Below are 20,101 nucleotides of genomic sequence, written 5' to 3' on the forward strand. Positions count from 1 at the left end.
TTTACTTAACAAAATAAACATTAATTTTTTTACAAAAAAAGATATAAATAAGATTCATCATTTTGATGAATAGACTAGATTATTATTTAATGTAGTGATAATACGTCAGTAGTATAAAATATGCTCATTTAGGACATATAGAATATATGATATATTATTACATATCTTTTTCAACTAACAATGTATCCGTCAAATATGTAACTTTAAATAGCCGGGAAAAATGTAATTTCTCTGATGGTAGGTTCACCGTCCATGCCATTATACGAATATCACGATTATACCATTTTCTTATAATATACCTAAAATAGATATATATAATATATATGTGTGTGTGTATATATATATATATATATATGAATATGAGTAGGATATTGTGTTTTCTACAATAACTACACATAATTACTTAATATGATGTTTGGAACTGAATATCTAAATACATACTGATTCAGTACATCTTTATGCAATAATAGAGTAGATACACCCACAATATAATATATAAAACAGTGGAACATCCATGCATAAATATGGTCGAATAAGCAAACTGCTATATGTTTAAATGGATTGTTATATTTTGTTGGACCTGGACCATCTGAACCTGAATATGACACTCTTGAAAAATAATGTGGTCTCCATGCAAGACCTGCTACAATTCGAGGTTCTTTTCTTCTAATCTGTAATAATAAAGTTATTTGACACACCCATAATCAATAACAGTCATTTTGATATTATCCTTTTTAACATATGTTTTTACCATATATACAATAATAGGATTAAAACTGGATACAATTGCTCTTTGATACAACTTTGGATACTTTTTATATGTATCTAAAATTACTTGCACAATCTCCATTCTTGATTCTTTTATATCAATAATTATTCTTTGTTCATTTGATAAACAAGTTTCTATAGCCTCACAAAGTAATGGAATTTTTTCACCTTCAATAAATTTATCTCTGTAATACATAAAAAGAAATTGCATTTAAATATAATTTTAATAATATTTTGTAATAAAAGAATATATAATGTTTTATTTACTTAAGTGGATGATTATGGGCAATATCTAATTGTTTTAATTGATCCCAAGTCATATCCTTAACATTACCAGTTTTTCCAGTAACTCTATCAATTGTTAAATCATGAAATATTATGGGCACATTATCTTTTGTAAGACATAAATCAAGTTCAACAGCAGTACACCCTCTTTCTTTGCTCTATAAAATATTTTACAACTGATCAATGTCTTATATATAATTTAATTTATAAAAGATAAACTAAAAAATATATTGTTTTCACTGAAGTAATACATTTTTTGTTAGTAACTACTATATTAGTATTCATGTTTACATTATAGAATAATATATAAAATTGTTTTTGTTATAAGATATCTAATATTTCAAAGTAGTTAATAAAAAACAAATGAATTTGTTATCTTTTACTGGAACAATTGTCTAATGAAAAACAAAAACCATTATTATATATAAGATTTTACATTACGAAAGGCTGTTAAGCTGTTCTCAGGAAAATCATATCCTCCACCACGATGAGCCACCACTCGCATGCAATATTGTTCTCCATTACCATGTTCTTTGGACATGGTATTATCTTTTTTCAATGAAAGAGGATTTACACCAAGCACTTCTTGCACAATGCTTAAATTTGGTGGTGGAATCCTGGCTATTTTTAGTCCAACTGCGATAATGAGAGAACCCCAAACAATCCATGGTATGCAAAAGTTATAAAAAACACTTATCAAGATACTCCAAGTAACTTGTAAAGATATCCATAATAAAGCACTGTTCAAAATTAGTTCAATAATTCCATGCATCCTTTAGAGAAACCTTTAGTCTTGTTAACGTTTTTTAAAAGAAAATGTGAGTTATTAACTCTACGCATACAAAAACTTCAACTATGATATTGCTGTATAGCACACTTTATTACTTGGAAATGTAATTTTGCACATTCTTGTCGACACTCTCTAAACTTCTTAATATATATAGCTATGTCTGATAACGTTTGTTTACATTACAGTATCAATGTTGAATAGATATATAATTTAATATCTTTATGTCCCTGAAACATTAAACATTTCTTTAATGACATGTATCTTAAATGTAATTAAATTTTAAATACCAAATACTATCTGATTTTTTAGAAACTGTTAATTATAATTATATTCTATCAATTGTATTGTACTTTATAATGTAATTACGGTAAACGTTGTTGACAATTACTAAGTTCGTCTTGTTAGGCATTTCTAAGTAACGCAAAATTTAATTTGAATTATAATTAATTATAAATATTGTCATAATACCAAAATTCAGTTTATGTGAAAGGTATTTATCAAACAATATTAACTTTTTTGTATAATAAAAATACATAAATGCATACGTAACATATAGTCACGCATTGGCGCTACTAATGGTTCACTATATGCAAGTATATACCTACTACACCGTCGATCGTCACCATCTATACCAAAGTTCACTACAAACTACATCACACCAATTAATAAAATATGTACACATAGGATGACTAAACAAGTACATTTATAATAGCAAAATTAATTTAATACTTTATATAATTTGATTTACTATTAACACATATAAAATTATTAATTACATATTATTTAATTCGGAAAATAAAGATATGATTAAGTAATACTAGGTAATATTGAATGAAATGGAAGCAATTCAGTTACTTAATATAATATTTTGCATTTAGTATTATATATTGAAAAATTATTTTGTATAAAAAAAGATGTTTATTGTTTAGAGTAAGTATATAAATAAATAAAGAATGTACAAATAAAAGTTAATCAGGAAAACAGTACATTTAAATCAAAGAAAAATAATGGGAGATTCATTAGACTTTTTAACGAAGTATCATAATATATCTAACAAACTTAGGAAGTAAGTATTTTGTTATTCATATTATTACTTTTATAGAATGATCTAGTCTTTCCTATAATAAAATCATTATTATAATTATTAATAATTTAATTTTAGACGGTTTCTAAGAAAACCAAATGTTGCTGAAGCAAGTGATCAATTTGGTACGTTACATGGAAATTTTATGATGTGTAAGAGAATGATAATTTTATTAATATTTTTCATTATTATTTAGGGACATTAGCAATTGAATGTGAACAAAAGGAGTTGTGGCAATATGCAGGTTTATGTTTATTAGATGCTGCCAGGTGTCAAGAAACACTAGAGAATATCTTTTCTGAATTAAATTATTTAATAAAAGCTGGTCGAGAATTTCTTGTGGCCGATAAGAAAGACAAGGATATAGGATGCCCTTCTATAGGACAGGAAAATACACAGGTTTATTAGTTTTGCAACTTAAATTAACCATTAGCAGTATAAGTGTATTAAATATTAAAGTTACAATTTTTTATGTTAGGCATCAATAAGTTGTTTTGGTCATGCTTTAGCACGTTGCCATAATCAACCAGGATTCAATACCATGTCAGCTGGATTAGCACTAGAGCTAGCATTAGCCTTAGGTTCTACTCCAGCTGGTATACAACAATTACGTAAAGCTATTGATATTTTCCCAACTATAAAAGCTATTAATACATTAATATCCTATCATATTAAACAAGGTAAATATTTATTAAAATAATTATAATCAGCTATAATAATTAAATATCAAATATTTGATCAGGTGATTATGTATCTGCTTTACAAATTCTAAATGATTTTGTTGAATTTGTTGAGAGTTATATTAATGCTGGTGCAAGAGGCAATTATAGTGTTATATTACACAGGTATTAGATACAATCTAAAATAATATTTTTTGGAAAGTTTGCAAAATAATGAATTCATTATTTAGTAATTGTATTAATACATAGGTGCGAGGTAACTAGAGTGCTTTTATTACTTATACTTCAACCATCACCACAAAGACTAGCACCTTCTCTAGCACAGGTGTTGGAAAAATATGCATGGGTAGAAGAAAGTACAAATAATGGCAAGTGTTCTAATATCCTTCTTTTTCAATCATTTAAATAGCTACAAGCTGACTAATAAAAAATAAATTGCAGATTTTAATATGTGTGAAGACGAACTATTATTGTTACAATCATTAGTATTAGCATGTCAGTCACATGATTATCAAGCATTGCTTGAATTAGAAGGTGAATTGTGGACTTATTTAAATGCTGAACAAAAGGAGTTATTACATAAGTTAATCCAAGTTTTAACAATACAATGAATGGATATTGTTATGTTTGATATATGTATATGATTGATTAAGGAATTTATTAAATTTGTAAATGACATTTTTTATTTAATTTTATAATTATTTTTATTTAATTTTATAATTATTTTTATTTAATTTTATAATTATTTTTATTTAATTAATCTCTTCCATAAATTTAATTTCATTGAAATATTCACGATAAAAACTATTGTTACTTAATTACATTATATTTTAATGAATCAATCTGTTAAAAATTGTCTGATGATGTAAGCAGTAACTGTGTAGCTTGTATATGACCCATCATTCCCCCCATTCTCGTAAAGAAGGTAAGTGAATAGGTGAGCAGTATCTGTGTGAAAGGAAGAACTTGTTGCTGAAAGCAAGGACTTCAGAGGGTCGAACTGTGTAGTGTGCATATTTCTGTATATGTACGATAATTCGTACGATAGTATTGTAGAAGAGGGGATGTCTCGCGTTCCACGAACATACTAAACTCTACTTTCTTATATCCGAAGAGGAGGCAAGTCGTCAAGGTAGAGTCAGTGATTACGCGGCGTGTCCACAGATCTTTCTGTATTGGTTTGACGTATTCATTATTTATAATTTTACTTTACTGAGGTAATAATTAATATTTTTAAAAGTACAATGTATTTTTATGTACCTTTATCTCGCTTTTAATTTGATAAAAGTATTTATTTTTTATATTTGAATATTAATTCGGAACATATACTTTATACAATTTTTATATCTTAATCTATAGTATAAGGTAAAAGAAAATGTTGTTATATATCTTGTACACATAATACATTGCAGAATAGACATTTTATGTAATTATTAATATTATAAACTAAATATAAAAGAAGTTCTTCTCTTGTATTCATTACGCTTAAATTTTATATACGAAAATGATATTTTTACGGATATTTCTTATTTTTATATTTAATTTATGTATGTAAAAAATAATAATACAGAATCGAATTTTCTTTATCCGTATTTTTATTGTGCAAATTAATGTAATGTTCTTAATGTGTTGGAAGCGTCTGATTCTATACAGTACCGTTAAATTCAGCAGTTGAATTCTGAATATTTACTATCTTTATCCAGTGATTAACAAAACTAATACATGATGATACAATACAAAATTAATACAAGTGATGAAACTATATATATATATATATATATCATAATTATAGTAATTTATCGTATATTTTAATGACCTTGAACTCAGTTCGATGCAGTTGAATGTCCGAAACGCTGTGTATGAACTTTGCTTAGCATTACAAACTATCAACATGTACATATATATTTACTACTTTCGTTTGCATAAATCTAGTTTATGAAATATATAAAATGAAAATACTTAAATTGAATACAAATATTATTAGGTGATTGTAGAAAAAGATCATAATTACGCATAATGGTTCAGTTTGACAAATTTTTTAACACGATTAATAACTTACAGATCTAAGCATAATAATTTTTATAGAGTTATTGTAAGATGTTTCAGAAAACATATACTGTATTATTTTTATAATAATTTTTTAATAGCAGCATGGCCAAAGATTGGAGAACTATTTTCGTAACCGGAGGAGCTGGTTACATCGGAAGTCACTGTATTGTCGAACTTTTGGAGAGTGGATATGATGTGGTTGCAATAGATAATTTTGCTAATAGTGTTACTGAAAGTAGCGGTGAATCCGCAGCTCTTAAAAGAGTGGAACAAATTACAGGGAAGAAAGTTACATTTTACAATTGCGATCTCATCGATCGTGATAAACTTGAAACAGTTTTTAAAAAGGTACAAAATATAACTTAAGAAAAGAATTACCTTAAACATTTTTATGATATTTTTAAAATCATGTTATATCTTAAATTTTAGCACAAAATAGATTGTGTAATTCATTTTGCGGCAATAAAGGCGGTTGGTGAATCAATGCAAATTCCACTTCATTATTATCGGAATAATATTATCGGTGCCATCAATTTGTTAGAGGTAAAATGTAATTGAGTAAGTCTTTATGTGCACAATGTTTTTCACATTATAAAAAAGAATAAACTTAATCTTTTTACAAGGTAATGAAAGCTGCTGGGTGTTTCCAATTAGTGTTTAGCAGTTCTTGTACCGTGTATGGAGAACCAAACGTCCTTCCAATTACGGAAGAACACCCGACGGGAAATATTACAAATGTATATGGTAGAACAAAATACTTTATTGAAGAAATGCTTAAAGATATATCGAGAGCTGAAAAGGTGAATTTTAAATAATTCGAAAATATCGGAAAAATTAATCTATTTAAAATTTTACTAGCAATCAAAATTTTGAGCAAAATATATATAAAATCTTGATTTTTATTTAACAGAATTGGAATATCATTTCTCTAAGATACTTTAACCCAGTAGGTGCTCATCAAAGTGGTTTGATTGGAGAAGATCCTACAAAGTCATTTACAAATTTAATGCCTTATATAGCACAAGTAGCTTTAAGACATAAACCTGAACTCATCATTTTTGGTGGTGATTATCCTACAAAAGATGGTACAGGTACAAATAAATTTTTTATTTTCTCTTATGCAACATTAAAGGCATATATTGTTTGAAATAAAAAATTTCGAAAATATATATTTTATAGGTATACGTGATTATATTCACGTTATGGATTTAGCTGCTGGTCATGTAGCAGCTTTAAATGCTTTACACAAACGACATTTGAGGCTAAAAATTTATAATTTAGGTACTGGTAAAGGTGTATCTGTACTTGAACTGATTAAAATTTTTGAGAATGTCACAGGAACAACAGTGCCATATGTTATAAAAGACAGAAGAGATGGTGATATTGTTTCTATGTATGCCAATACAGATTTAGCAGAAAAAGAATTAGAATGGAGGACTAAATTTAATGTCGAACGGATGTGTAAGTGAAATAACATTTCCACTATATTTTCATATTAAATAAGATTTCTTTCTAAGTATTTTTTGATATAGGTGAGGATTTTTGGAGGTGGCAAACAATGAATCCACATGGTTATCGTAATTCAGTAAAAAATGGTCTTAGCGAGCATGTAAATGGCACTTTATAATACTGTTACTTCATCGTTATTAAAACATGACTAATTTATGATAATAAAATAAGTGCAATAAAGAAAACAATAGTATTGAAATATTTTTTCTTTCCTAATTTAATACTAATTAATCAATTTATTTACAACTGTGTTAGTGTTGTTTTGAGTTTCTTTTGTTTCTTCTATCATTGTATATAACGATAAGTGTTGAAACTTCAATACTTCAAGACCCCAACTTGTCCATTTAGGAAGTAGGTATCTAGCAAATATTTCTAAACATTTTGGTTCATTTGGAAGATATTCTCTCATAACTTCTACAATTTAAAATAATATTTTTATATACCTTCATTAATTTTTTCAACATAAATTATTATTGACATATAATTTTTACCTGTAAGTGGTGGTTTATGGGAATGTACAGCACTTGGTACACTTATTAGTAGTTTACCACTAGGAATGTTTATTTCATTTCCATTTACTACAGATCCCAGAACTAGCAATTCATAAGGTTGTTTACCAAGAGCAGAATTAAAATTACATATTGTATTTCCTCCTTGAGTAATCTAAAATATAAGTGGAGTGAAGCATAATTTATAATATAACTGACACTTTTAATAATTTATAAAATTGGGCTACATTATATACTTACTTTAACCCAATACCATTTTGCTCTGTATGTAACTCCCCACGATGGAAATATGTCATTAAAGATGCTATGCAAATGACTTGGAGCATTAGTGCACCATATTGCTACAAGCCCATTTGAACATAATAATTTGCCAATTGGTATCTTAGCCAACTCTTCATTGTACATCATTTTATAGCTGTTTAACAAAGAAAAATATAAGACATAATTTGCACATTATGTAAAATATTGTTTTTGCAGCAAATTGCTATTAAGAATTGAAATATTTTTACTTATAAAAAATACAATTGATTAATGTAACAAAAATAAAATCTATCATCAGTACTATTCAACATGAGTTTCTTTTTATGATGATAAGTTGCATCTAAAATCTTATTTACCCATATGCTCACAAAATTGAGAACAAGAAAAACTTATACTATTATCAAAGTACTTGTTCTCATTAAATTGTTCAGAGATCTTTCTTTTATAATGGCTTATATTGAACCATACAAGATCACCTAGCTTCTGAATATTTGTTTTTTTTCCTTCTTATAGACTTGTTCCACCAAGGAGGATCCAACAATATAAAATCATATTGGTTGTTTAGGCCCAGCTTGTTTGCAATGTCTCTTACATCATAGCAATAAAATTTACATTTTTGAGGGAAAACATATCTCTTCTCCTTTAATTCTGACGTAATAGCTACATCCATATCATTGCACCCATAAAAATTTTCCTCTTCATTGCAAAATGTATCCTGATAAAATTTTTGTGATGCCAAGCGTGCTGCCTCATTATTATCAGATAATATATTAGTAGAAATTAATCCCTCTGTTTTTACAATTGAAATTATTTTGCTAAATGTTTTCTTGATATAATTTATCTACGAAATAGATTATTATAATGATTATAACTATTTTGTTTAATGATTAAACTATTAAACTCCTTGTTTTTTTATTACATACTTCTTTTAAATCTGCGTCTGGCAAAAGTTTTGATCGCTTTCTTTTCCTAGTTTTACTTTTTAATGAAATTCCTTCTTGTTGTTCAGATTGAGTTGTTTGATTTTGTCGTAAGTATTGAGAATTTATTTCAAATAAAATTTCATCAAAAATTAGTTTACACTGTGCGTTATTATTTTTTACGTTTGTATAAATATTATTAAGATATTTTAAATGAGATATTATCCATCCTTCTTCAGTAGAAAAAATTAAACTCATAATTGATATAAATGCACCACACTACGCATTAAACATAACTATATATCTTTAATTTATTGGTTCTAATTTTCTTATTGTCTTACATATAAGCAGCAACCATTCAATGTATGTATGTATTTCGATTCTATGACTTATGTACTTTATGTTTAGACGAACTTCATGGTACTATCGTATCTATGGTAACATGAATGTTGAATTACAAAATGGCTATATAGCTAAAAATTGTCAAATTAGTGTTTATTTTAATGTTTTGAAACTTTTTATCAATTTTAATTATATAATTGAGTGAGAAATACGTGAATGTGATAATATATAAGAAAAAGATGAGAATTGCTGTAGAAGGTTGTGCACACGGTGAATTAGATATTATTTACGAGACTATCCAAGAAATGGAAAAAGTTAATGGGGAAAAAATAGATTTACTTATTTGTTGTGGAGATTTCCAAGCAACAAGAAATTTGAGTGATTTAAAATGTATGGCAGTATCTGATAAATATAAAGACATGCGCACCTTTTATAAGTGAGTTGTCAATCCAATATGTTATTATATGTTGTTGTTATATGTTAAGTACAAGTACTTAAAAATTTTATAGATATTATTCTGGCGAAAAAGTTGCTCCTGTGTTAACAATATTTATTGGAGGAAATCATGAAGCATCTAATTATCTTCAAGAACTACCATATGGTGGTTGGGTAGCTCCTAATATTTATTATTTAGGATATGCTAGTGTAATAACAATAGGTGGTATTAGAATTGCAGGATTATCAGGTATATATAAAAGTCAACACTGGATGCAGGGACATTATGAAAAACCACCATATAATGAAAACACGATCAGAAGTGTATATCATATTAGAAATTTAGAGATATTTAGATTAAAACAGGTAATACATTGGTAATACCTGCTGTTTCATATTTTGGACATATAATAAATTTTTCGTTTATCACATTATTTTTTATTTTGTTATTCATTATTGTTCTATGTTCATTATTATTCATTTTGTTTATGATTTGTATCATTTACAGCTTACTGGTAATATTGATATTTTCTTGTCACATGATTGGCCATCAGGCATAACTAGATATGGAGATGAAAATGTTTTATTAAAAGAAAAACCTTTTTTCAAGTAAGATAATAAAAGCCACTTATGTAAAATATATTAATTTTTTAATATATGAGTGTTTACAATAGATTATTGTTTTGTTATAGAAATGATATCAAGAATAACATACTTGGTAGTCCACCAAGTATGGAACTTTTAGAACATCATTATCCCAGCTATTGGTTTTCTGCTCATTTACACTGTAAATTTGCAGCTCTTGTTCCTGAAAAAGGAGGAACAAGAGTAACCAAATTTTTAGCTCTAGATAAATGTCTTCCAAAAAGAAAATTTCTTCAAGTACTTGAAATAAAACATAATTCAGATTTACCACTGAAATTACATTATGACTTAGAATGGTTAACAATATTATATTTAACAAATCATTTATTAAGTGTCAAAAGTGGCATTCACTATATGCCTGGACAATATGGTAATACTAGATGGGTATTTACACCAACCATAGAAGAGAAAGCAATAGTTTTTAAAAAATTTAACTGTGATTTACAAATTCCATTGAATTTTACACAAACTGTAAAATCATATAATCCTGATTGTACAGATGTGTCAGTGGTATCACCACAATTGATACTAAATAGTCAAACAACACAATTTTGTAACACTTTGGGTATTGACGATCCATTTGTTTTACTGCTATTAATACAAAAGTAAGTAATGCAAAAGAACTGAAGGCTTTACTATAGTATCTGGACTGCAATCATTCAGCTGGAATGACACTTTTTAAGGTTGTTGAAGCCGAAAATGGGGGTCGTTTATCGCGGAAGTGAAGCATAGAAAATTGTGCTCAGCTTTTTTTGTGTGACGAATTCGTGGTTTTTGATGTGACCTTTTTTAAAATTTATTTCTCTGTATACATTTGAATCGTAAGTATTGAATTAGGTCTGGATTATTATTTATTTTCTGGCCGTCGTAAGACGACAGATTAGGCGGATTTTTAAAATTAAGATCTTTGTCGGTCAAATATAATAAGGATGAATTTTTAAAGCTGTTCATTTCCACGATAAATGATCCTTATTTTCGGCTTTAGCGATTTAAAATATCTCCTGAAAGATACATTCAGACCAAAAATTTTGCAACCCGGATTCTGTAGTAAATCCGAATTGAAATCAAATGAATCATTACTAATGAAAACATATATCTAGCTCCCACGAAAGTTCTATTTCCTTTGATGAAGATGTAAGTTCTACATTCGATGGAAGATTAGCTAGTGACTTATTTAATCGAACATCACCATTAAATTTATCTCCAAAAAGTAATAATGAAGAACAAGAATCAGAAATAAGTAGCAGTAAAGATATAACAAATGAAAGTCTTAACAATTTATCATCAGCAGTAAATCATGATTGTACAGATGATAGTGAGTGATATATTACTATCTACTTATAATGTCTTCACCATTCTTTATGTAGTGAGATACATTATTTATTTTGCAGGTAATAATCATTTCATACGGATTGAACCAAATTGTAAGAAATTTAAACGTCGAAATTATTCTATATATTCGAACACGCTTTAAGTAATTTTTATTTCATTTTTTTGAACATTTTTTCATAAATCTATGTATCTCTTGTGTTATCTTTTGTGTTATATAAGATGTGTACTTTTGTACATATATATGTATATATGTTGGTGATGAAAGGACACCCCCCCCCCCGTTAGAATTAGTTGGAAAACCCCAATACTGTTAGGCTCGAGGCGACAACTGGTCGCCGAGCGTAGCCACGGTCACGGAATGAGCGTTCCACCTAACAGAGATATGGAGTTGCATAGCTCTCCTTTAAAGAATTGGCCGTACGGACAGTTAACAGTAAACATTCCAACGGCCCCGTGGCTCGCCACGCACAGACCCCATTCTTCGGGCAAGATGATCGCCAGATGTCGATGCATCATTCACAGTATATGTTCAGCTAGCCTGAAGACCCGCTACAAATCTTTGTAGCAAAGACTTTGAAGCAAAGTATATCCGTTATCCTGTGGACCGTGAATTCGTCATATCGAACCTAAGGTCATTGTCATTAGCGTCTAGTTACCGCGGCCACTTGTCGATCTTGTACCATTTATACCTGTGTTAATAAACGCTGCCTCGATTGTGCGACAACGATGAATAACCCAGGTGAAGATTCATTACAAGCTCCTAACCCAAGTCCTAACGCTAACCCGACAACACACACGCGCGCGTGCGCGCGCACACATACACACACGTACATATAGGGACATATGTATATGTATTATTAAGTGCGTAATACATGTCACGAGTGTTTAGGTTAGAAAACTGTATACTTCCGAACGAAGTGACATCAATACCATAGTAAAACAAACAACCTCGAAATAAAATTACTTTTCTCTCAATTATTAGAAAATAACGTTTTGACATCAATGATACTAACTATTTTTAGTAACTTAAAGTAAAATTATTTAATTATTATTAATATAAAATGATTAAATCAAAACTTTTTTCGGCAACATTATTTCTTGTTGCCGATGTATTTGCAATTGTCAGTTTGGCTATGCCTGATTGGATTACTACTGAGGTTGGTGGTAAGTGATTAGAAATTATATTTTTCTTTTATTTATTTCTTAGTAATTACATGGTTTTAATGGTATAATGTAATAAATTTTATTATTTATATAATGTAATATATATATGTATTTAAGTATAAGTTCTTTTCACAAACTAAAATTTTTTTTTAGGAAATACAAGACTAGGACTAATGTGGTCATGTATAACTTTATATGATAGACCTCAAGTTTGTTACAGTTCAAATTTGAAACCAGAATGGTTTATGGCCCTTATTTGTATTTTTGTTGGTTGCATTTTAATAACAGCCACTATAATATTAATAGTTACTTCTCTTTGGGATCGTAATGTTATTTCCTATGCAAGATGGGTAGGATTTACAGCTAGTAAGTGCAATTAATAATGTTAATTATCTTTTAAAAATGAAGTTTTTACATAAAAAATATAAGATTATATTTTAGTGGTGCTGTTTTGCTTAGCAGCTGTTATATTTCCAATGGGTTTTCACATTGATGAAATTGGTGGAAAACCATATCAGTTACCAAGTTCACATCAAGTTGGCATTTCTTATATACTTTTCGTTTTAGGTTTGTGGGCTACAGTACTTTCAGAATTACTTGCTGGTAAAGTTTGTCTCCCACATTTTTAGCATATATCATTTCCTCAATATATTTTTTATATCTGTATGATATTGTTCGTGGCTATTGCATATTCTGTAGGATTTAAAGCTACATGATACATTATGAGATGCAACAAAACTGTTAAATATTAAGGGTCTTGTTTATAATTAGAATAAAGATAGAATATAAATAATTAGAATAAATATTTGTTATTATATAACTAGAATGAAAAGATCCGTTATTACATACAACCGAATATTATATATAACTGAAATATTATATAACTGAGAACTATTAGAAATAAGTAATTAATAGTAAGTTTATTAATTAATAAGTATTAAACAATTTTTTGTACTCTTTATTTATTAAAATATATTATATGGTTGTAATTTTTTCACGAATTTTAAATGTCACAGTGCTATGATAAAAAAAAGTGACTATAATATGTGAAATCAAGTGTCAATATTTGAAATAAAAAATATCTTTTAGTAAATGATAATCAAGTTTCGATAACATATATACATATTTTTATTAATTTTTATAAATCTTAAATATACATTTTAATATATATATATATATATATATATATATATATATATATATATATATATATATATATTTTACATCTTTGTAGGAAGTATTATTTTACTAAAAGTATTTCTTATCTACATTATGTGAGAAATAGAATGTAAATAAGATGTTTTGCAATGGGAATTTTGTTTCTTTATCAACAGATTATATTCATATATGAATATCAATATGTTTATAAACTAGAAAGAATTAAAAAAGATTTGAAAAGAATGATGTGGAATAGGAGAGTTAAAACCATACACACACTAGCCCAAAGCAAAACAAAACATTTAACACATTACCTATATAAAATCAATTAAGTATACAGTAATTTTTATACTTTTAACATATTTTGGTGATAAGTATCTTCAAATTGTTAAAGTATTTTCATAACAACGATACGAATACAACCAAATTTGTAGTCATTAAATTAATTCATTCACTAAAATTATTACAAAAAATAGAAAATGTATTCTGTTACATGTATTAGCATGTATAAAATGGCAATACATGAATATATTTTTATTTCTTTTTTTTTGTTTTTTTGTCTTTTTTTTTGTTTTTTCTTAAAGAATTGTAATTAAAGACACAAGTTTGACACATACAAGGTAGTTCTGTACACAAATTTCATGTTTATACAATCTTCTTCACTGATAACGTTAGTATTCCATCTTACCAATTATTTCTTTTGTTCGAAATCTATATTTTTTACTTTTTCCGAATATTTATCTTAATAATGTGGCATAAAGATGTATTATCACGAAATACATATGCATTTTGAATAGTTATTCAATTATCTTTTATTTTTAATTATAGAATAGCTATCAAACTAATATATGCTAAAAATAATTGGCAGGTTGGAATATTATAAGGGCGCAGGAAGGTTATATACAAAAATAACTTAAGGCATAAGATGTATCTTTCTTCAGACATATATAAAATTTGCATTTCATAGAAATTTTGTCATTAAAGTAGAAAAACCTTTCTCTATTTTTGCTTTCTTTTCTACAAGATTATCATGTATATCCTTTTCTTATACATTGTATATTCATAATCAGAATATGAAAGATATGTACAAGAGATCGTGACATTTAATATTTTGATAAAATGTAATGTGTAAGCGCTTATTAACTTCAATAGAACTATGAATGCCAAAATCAAAACTCTTCTTTAACTTTAACTTCAACTATTATTTATTTCGCGTACCAAGAAAACTATGCATAAAACTTGTAACAACATTCTTAGTACAAATGTTTCATGGAAGTACAGCATATTGAAAAGAAATACTTTTCTATTTTTTTTATGACATTGGTTAATAAACATTCTCTGTACTTAGCTATAAATATCAACAAGAACCACAAACCTGTAAAATTTATTCTTTCAAGTTGCCTCTTTAGGCTCAGAATATAGATTTATTTATATTCATAATTAATGCTTTTTGCTTTAACGTGCTTTACCACTATTTGACTGATTATTCCCAATAGTGTCACATCGTCGATAATATAATAAATATGGAACTCTTGGAGGAGTAGGTTTTAATACATTACTTTCAGAAACACCTTTTAATGAACTATCATCATACCTGACCCATCCACCATATCCCACGTGAAAAGCATCTGTAACATAATGACCTTTTGTTGCCTCTTTGCCATCATGGTAAGTAACAGCAAACAGTTTATAATGTTTTTGCTTAGGATTTAGTTTCTTTATAGCATTTGGCGAGAGCAATTCTGTAAAAAATGAATTTGATAATTTAATTGATTTGAATCTTATAAATTTAATGACAAGAATTAATAAATTGTCTACTAACTGCTATCCAGCTTTAAATCAATTGGAAATTCCACACTTTTCACAATTTTTGAGCAACCATCGAGTTTGTAGTCAAACCATTTTAGATGTAATATAAGAATGACAGGTAATTCTTCTAAAGTAACTTGCTTCCAAGCTTCTATTTGTTGTTTTGTTTTGCTGCATGTCATCCCTTCCAATTGGTCTTTCCCAACAAGAATTTCGAGAGCACCTTTCACGGATTCTGCTTTCTAAAAGTAAAACATTGTATTAATATATTATTGTATTGCAATATTATATTGGATTTCTTTCTGACTATTAGTACTTCAATATCAAGTTGTAACGTGAAAAAGGGTTGGACATTATCTGTCGGCTGTTCCCCTGCTCGTGATACTCTAGATCTTAATTGTCCACGGAATATATCGGATAATGGTGTTCTTTCAAATTCGGTACACCGTGTAATAGATCCTTTATTCTTTGGACCCATAACCTACAATCCAAATCTTGGTATTAATACCTTTCTTCGATAATTAATTCCTAAATTATTTAGTTGAAGTATGTTGTATTTTACCTTCCATTCTTCTTCTCCATTGTTATAACTTATATTATTTTCAATATTATTTGTTACGTTTTGATAATTATTTACTAACTTTATAAGCTGAAATAAAGAAATAATATTATCCATATTATGCTATCAAAATTCATATTAAGACGAATGTTAATTAAGATCATACTTCAAGCATTTCGTCATTGATGCCATTCAGAAGGCACGAGAGAAATTCTTCTGCGTCTTCTTGCCGCCCTTCCACAGAAAATACGCCCGCAGCTGACGTATTTTTTAACATTGTATATACATAAAATGGTTCAAAGGCCACTCCACTTTGTATATCTACTATTGAATCTTCCCCTCGTTTATTTGCTCGATCTTTCCTGGCCAGTCGAGCACCATCTGATAAAGGTGTAAACTCATGTACAAATTTGATCCTGCGTAAAAAATAATTAAACATTTTAGGGAACATTATCGAAATGACATAATATACGCTAAATTTAATGTATAGAAATATTGAATTTACATTAGATATCCTAATAAATTTTATTTCCACTTACATATTATCAATAAGTGGAGTGGAAGACATTTTATTGGAATTTTTAGAATGTGGTAGTGCCATTAAAAGATTGTAAAAAGGTGGACAAGCAAGCAAAGCTTGTAATATACTATTAATATAACAATAATTACTGCGGTTTGTCAACCCTCTAGGTAATAAACTCACAGTTTGCTTATCCATCTGATAACTTAATAAGAATTCTAGAAAAAGAAATTAAAGATATATTAGATATATTTAAATCAGAAAATATTTAAAATAAATAAATTTGAGCAATATTTACCACCCATACGAAAGGCAATAGGATCATTATAATGATTCTGTAATGATTCTGCTTGAGAATTTTTACTTCCATTTCGTATATTAGATGAAATATTTTCATTTGCAAATAGTATTGTACTGCTAGGTTGATCTTTCTCTGTTAATTGTGATGAAACTTGTGATGTTATATTATTTTCTGTGATTGGCAGAGGATTAATGCGCGCTGTTGGTTTGTAATTTGACAGATTCTGTTGTGCTTCTGCACTTCCTTTTTTTAAAATACTAGCCCAAGATATGCTAGACGAAGCTGGGGATGGTGTAGCAGGTACAACTATTGGAGTATTTGCTGCATTAGAAGAGTTGCTGGGAGTTTTAATAATAATTTCATCTTGCCCATTTTTCCTAGAAATATCTTCCTTATGTGCTTCATTTTCATTTTTACAAACTGGTTTTGATAATGTTTTAACAACAGTAGTTTTAATACTAGAAACAGTTTCGTTCTTGTATTCTTTATCAGTTTCTCCATTCTGTTTCACTTCAATACTGCTATTAATATTCACGCATGGTACATCATTTTTTTCAGCTCCATTGCATTTTTCATTTACCGTAGATACAATGTTATGCTCTATTTTAACATTAACGGGTGGTACTTTCCCATTTGTGTTTGAATTTTTCCTATTGGCAGTTTTTTCATCTACATTATCGGTACATTGTTCTACCTTACTGTTATTTACAGTTATAACCGTAGTGACTATATTGGTCTGTGAAGAATTATCCTCTTCAGTTACTTGATGAAAAGGTTGCTTAACTGGTGTGTAGAGATTCTGTACTCGTTTCTCATGAGACTTTGTACTTTGTACTTTAGTACAATCTTGAGTAGGTTGTGAAAGCATAGGTGGTACTTGTCGAACACATCTTATATTTCCTGAAGGATGATGATATGGAGGATATCCATAAGCAGGTTGCGTATGAGGATGTGTATTTGTATGTGTATGAATATTCGGTTGATATATAGCTAGTGGAGGATAATGAACATGACCAGAAAATTGTTGTTGCTGTGTTTGATCTGGATACATAACAACAAAAGACAATGGTGGATGGAATTGGCCCTGCTCTCCCATATATCCTGATTGCATTTCATTCGTAGGATTTATTCCACGATTGAAATTATCTCTTCTCATTCCTCTTCCTCGGTTGTTCCTTCTATTAGTTTCCCTATTACAACTAACATCATGAATTTCATTTCCAAGATTATATCCAGGATGAGAATAAGTCATAGCAGGCATAAATGGCTGTATATGAGCATCTGTTGGAACAGGATAAATTGGTCCCTGCCAATCACTACACATTATTTGTTGTGCATATGAGGGTTGTGGTGGCATTGCTAAATGAATGACAAAGTTCAATATAATATACAAATAAATATAAGATATATACAATCTGAATAAATATATAATGTACAAAATGAATAAATAAGTAAATAAAAGAATTACCATTATGATACCATTGATTATGAACTTGTGGAATTTCTGTTATAGAAGCATTGACGTCATTACCAGACTCTACAGTGTCCCATGGCAATTTCAAGGTATCATTAGCGACATTGGATTTTAAAATACCTATTAAATGATTCTTATCATTGTCATTTAAATCATGTAAATCTAAGAATTGGAAATCAAGCTGAAACAAAATAAGATATTAATTAAAACTTAACATCTTAATAGCACGAGAAATAATATTGAAATAAAATGTATTAAAATAATCTACATGATATTGTTTATGGTGAAGCATTGCATATCATATAATTTATTTATATTACACAAAATGAATTATGTATAATATTCACAAATAATTTCAGGTCAATCAATAATCAGTTACTAAAATTAGTTCACACACATAATTATTTTGTTCTCTTTGTTAATTAAACAATTATTAATATACATTAATTTCAAGGAATTTACAAAATATTGCAAAAATACATGTATATATGTACAAAGGTATGATAATTAATTTAAACTAATATAAGTTAATATAACAGTAATATGATATTGTATAATAATAAATATACCTTTCCTACAATTACACGATATCGCAACATTCTATTATGTGAATGATATATTTATTTAGTTACAATTCTGTGATCAATAATAGTTTCAATTTTATCTTCTAACCATAAGCCTAACCTCAAATCCCATAACAATAAAAAAATCATTGAGAATAACATTAATTCTATGTTTTAAGTAATCAAAATTTTTATTAATAAATATCATACCTCATTTCGAACATCCATCCTTAAATCCATATAGCGTATAAAACATTAAAAATAATACCAGCAGAAAAACATGAGGCTTCAATGATTTGTGTCGGCAGCAAAAAGGATCGACGCTGATATTAGTAATTTTGTTTCCTATTTGTATGGAAATTATATAAAAAGTGTATTCAATTACAAAAACACAGTATTTGTATTATTTCTATGCAACAATAAAATGAAGAAGGTGAATGATAAACTATTAACAAATTACACAATATGAATGATCATATTTCGGCAGTTATATGGCTAAAATGGCCCAAGCACGTTGCTTCACTATTATTTCTTTTGTTCACAAGATTGGTGTCGCCACTCGTCACTATCATTACTAGTTGCAGGAATATCTACCGAAACAGACTTTCCCGCTTTCTTGTTCCCTCCCTTTTTATATATTGGTCAACGTGAGAAATCAAGACATTTAGTTACCTTGGAAATTTGCATCATTTTATAAATTTTACTTTATTTCAGTTTGTTCTGTTTCTATAAAGTCTAGAACTATATATGTCATACCTGTAAAATTGTATTGAAATGTGTTTTAATTTTCTAACTATTTTTTTTTGTATAAAATATAAGTTGAACATATCTTAAGATATAATTTATTTTCTTCAAGCATATGCAATGTTAAACGAATGTTTGGTAAGTGTGAAAATCATTTAGTGTAACTTTTACTCGTTCCGAACAGTTAACTTTATCCTAGT

At 28.0% G+C, this 20,101-nt stretch overlaps 7 protein-coding genes across 19 annotated transcripts; 4 read left to right on the forward strand and 3 right to left on the reverse strand.

The window, feature by feature from the left end:
- Positions 1-127: 127 nt before the first annotated feature.
- Positions 128-2,458, reverse strand: LOC132908575 (glycerophosphodiester phosphodiesterase 1). 6 transcript variants are annotated; one of them, XM_060962683.1, is made up of 6 exons: positions 2,389-2,458; positions 1,490-2,070; positions 1,036-1,211; positions 752-953; positions 442-671; positions 128-299 (listed from the first exon to the last, which is right to left on the reverse strand). In XM_060962683.1, exons 2-6 carry the CDS (start codon positions 1,823-1,825, stop codon positions 158-160), a joined length of 1,086 nt encoding a protein of 361 aa, XP_060818666.1. In that variant the 5' UTR covers positions 1,826-2,070; positions 2,389-2,458; the 3' UTR covers positions 128-157. The 6 variants fall into 6 exon arrangements, with proteins under 6 accessions (XP_060818666.1, XP_060818667.1, XP_060818665.1 ...); XM_060962684.1 differs by having other exon boundaries at positions 2,356-2,428; XM_060962682.1 differs by having other exon boundaries at positions 2,312-2,406.
- Positions 2,422-4,297, forward strand: LOC132908578 (40-kDa huntingtin-associated protein-like). Its single transcript, XM_060962692.1, has 8 exons — positions 2,422-2,664; positions 2,773-2,909; positions 3,006-3,052; positions 3,124-3,326; positions 3,406-3,607; positions 3,670-3,772; positions 3,857-3,975; positions 4,049-4,297. Exons 2-8 carry the CDS (start codon positions 2,851-2,853, stop codon positions 4,216-4,218), a joined length of 903 nt encoding a protein of 300 aa, XP_060818675.1. The 5' UTR covers positions 2,422-2,664; positions 2,773-2,850; the 3' UTR covers positions 4,219-4,297.
- A 106-nt stretch (positions 4,298-4,403) lies between these two features.
- On the forward strand, positions 4,404-7,364 carry LOC132908574 (UDP-glucose 4-epimerase-like). Of its 7 annotated transcripts, none has more exons than XM_060962672.1 (7): positions 4,404-4,824; positions 5,755-6,004; positions 6,086-6,199; positions 6,280-6,456; positions 6,567-6,747; positions 6,836-7,117; positions 7,189-7,364. In XM_060962672.1, the coding sequence occupies exons 2-7, from the start codon at positions 5,759-5,761 to the stop codon at positions 7,281-7,283; spliced, it is 1,095 nt and encodes a 364-aa protein (XP_060818655.1). In that variant the 5' UTR covers positions 4,404-4,824; positions 5,755-5,758; the 3' UTR covers positions 7,284-7,364. The 7 variants fall into 7 exon arrangements, with proteins under 7 accessions (XP_060818655.1, XP_060818656.1, XP_060818657.1 ...); XM_060962673.1 differs by having other exon boundaries at positions 5,758-6,004; XM_060962674.1 differs by having other exon boundaries at positions 4,404-4,739.
- On the reverse strand, positions 7,365-9,231 carry LOC132908573 (N(6)-adenine-specific methyltransferase METTL4). Its single transcript, XM_060962669.1, has 5 exons — positions 8,859-9,231; positions 8,412-8,776; positions 7,915-8,089; positions 7,657-7,828; positions 7,365-7,579 (listed from the first exon to the last, which is right to left on the reverse strand). The coding sequence occupies exons 1-5, from the start codon at positions 9,111-9,113 to the stop codon at positions 7,389-7,391; spliced, it is 1,158 nt and encodes a 385-aa protein (XP_060818652.1). The 5' UTR covers positions 9,114-9,231; the 3' UTR covers positions 7,365-7,388.
- Positions 9,232-9,373: 142 nt separating this feature from the next.
- Positions 9,374-12,539, forward strand: LOC132908563 (lariat debranching enzyme). Its single transcript, XM_060962654.1, has 6 exons — positions 9,374-9,633; positions 9,707-9,998; positions 10,141-10,241; positions 10,325-10,882; positions 11,378-11,592; positions 11,669-12,539. The coding sequence occupies exons 1-6, from the start codon at positions 9,437-9,439 to the stop codon at positions 11,749-11,751; spliced, it is 1,446 nt and encodes a 481-aa protein (XP_060818637.1). The 5' UTR covers positions 9,374-9,436; the 3' UTR covers positions 11,752-12,539.
- A 79-nt stretch (positions 12,540-12,618) lies between these two features.
- LOC132908592 (uncharacterized protein C16orf52 homolog A) lies at positions 12,619-13,765 on the forward strand. Of its 2 annotated transcripts, none has more exons than XM_060962709.1 (3): positions 12,619-12,773; positions 12,927-13,139; positions 13,203-13,765. In XM_060962709.1, exons 1-3 carry the CDS (start codon positions 12,671-12,673, stop codon positions 13,400-13,402), a joined length of 516 nt encoding a protein of 171 aa, XP_060818692.1. In that variant the 5' UTR covers positions 12,619-12,670; the 3' UTR covers positions 13,403-13,765. The 2 variants fall into 2 exon arrangements, with proteins under 2 accessions (XP_060818692.1, XP_060818693.1); XM_060962710.1 differs by having other exon boundaries at positions 13,215-13,765.
- A 976-nt stretch (positions 13,766-14,741) lies between these two features.
- Positions 14,742-19,689, reverse strand: LOC132908598 (ubiquitin carboxyl-terminal hydrolase 10-A). Its single transcript, XM_060962722.1, has 9 exons — positions 19,368-19,689; positions 18,589-18,775; positions 17,118-18,479; positions 16,839-17,037; positions 16,466-16,715; positions 16,303-16,389; positions 16,057-16,221; positions 15,754-15,982; positions 14,742-15,673 (listed from the first exon to the last, which is right to left on the reverse strand). The coding sequence occupies exons 1-9, from the start codon at positions 19,395-19,397 to the stop codon at positions 15,387-15,389; spliced, it is 2,796 nt and encodes a 931-aa protein (XP_060818705.1). The 5' UTR covers positions 19,398-19,689; the 3' UTR covers positions 14,742-15,386.
- Positions 19,690-20,101: the final 412 nt, after the last annotated feature.

The sequence above is a fragment of the Bombus pascuorum genome, chromosome 7 (assembly GCF_905332965.1).
Source record: "Bombus pascuorum chromosome 7, iyBomPasc1.1, whole genome shotgun sequence".
Taxonomy (NCBI): domain Eukaryota; kingdom Metazoa; phylum Arthropoda; class Insecta; order Hymenoptera; family Apidae; genus Bombus; species Bombus pascuorum.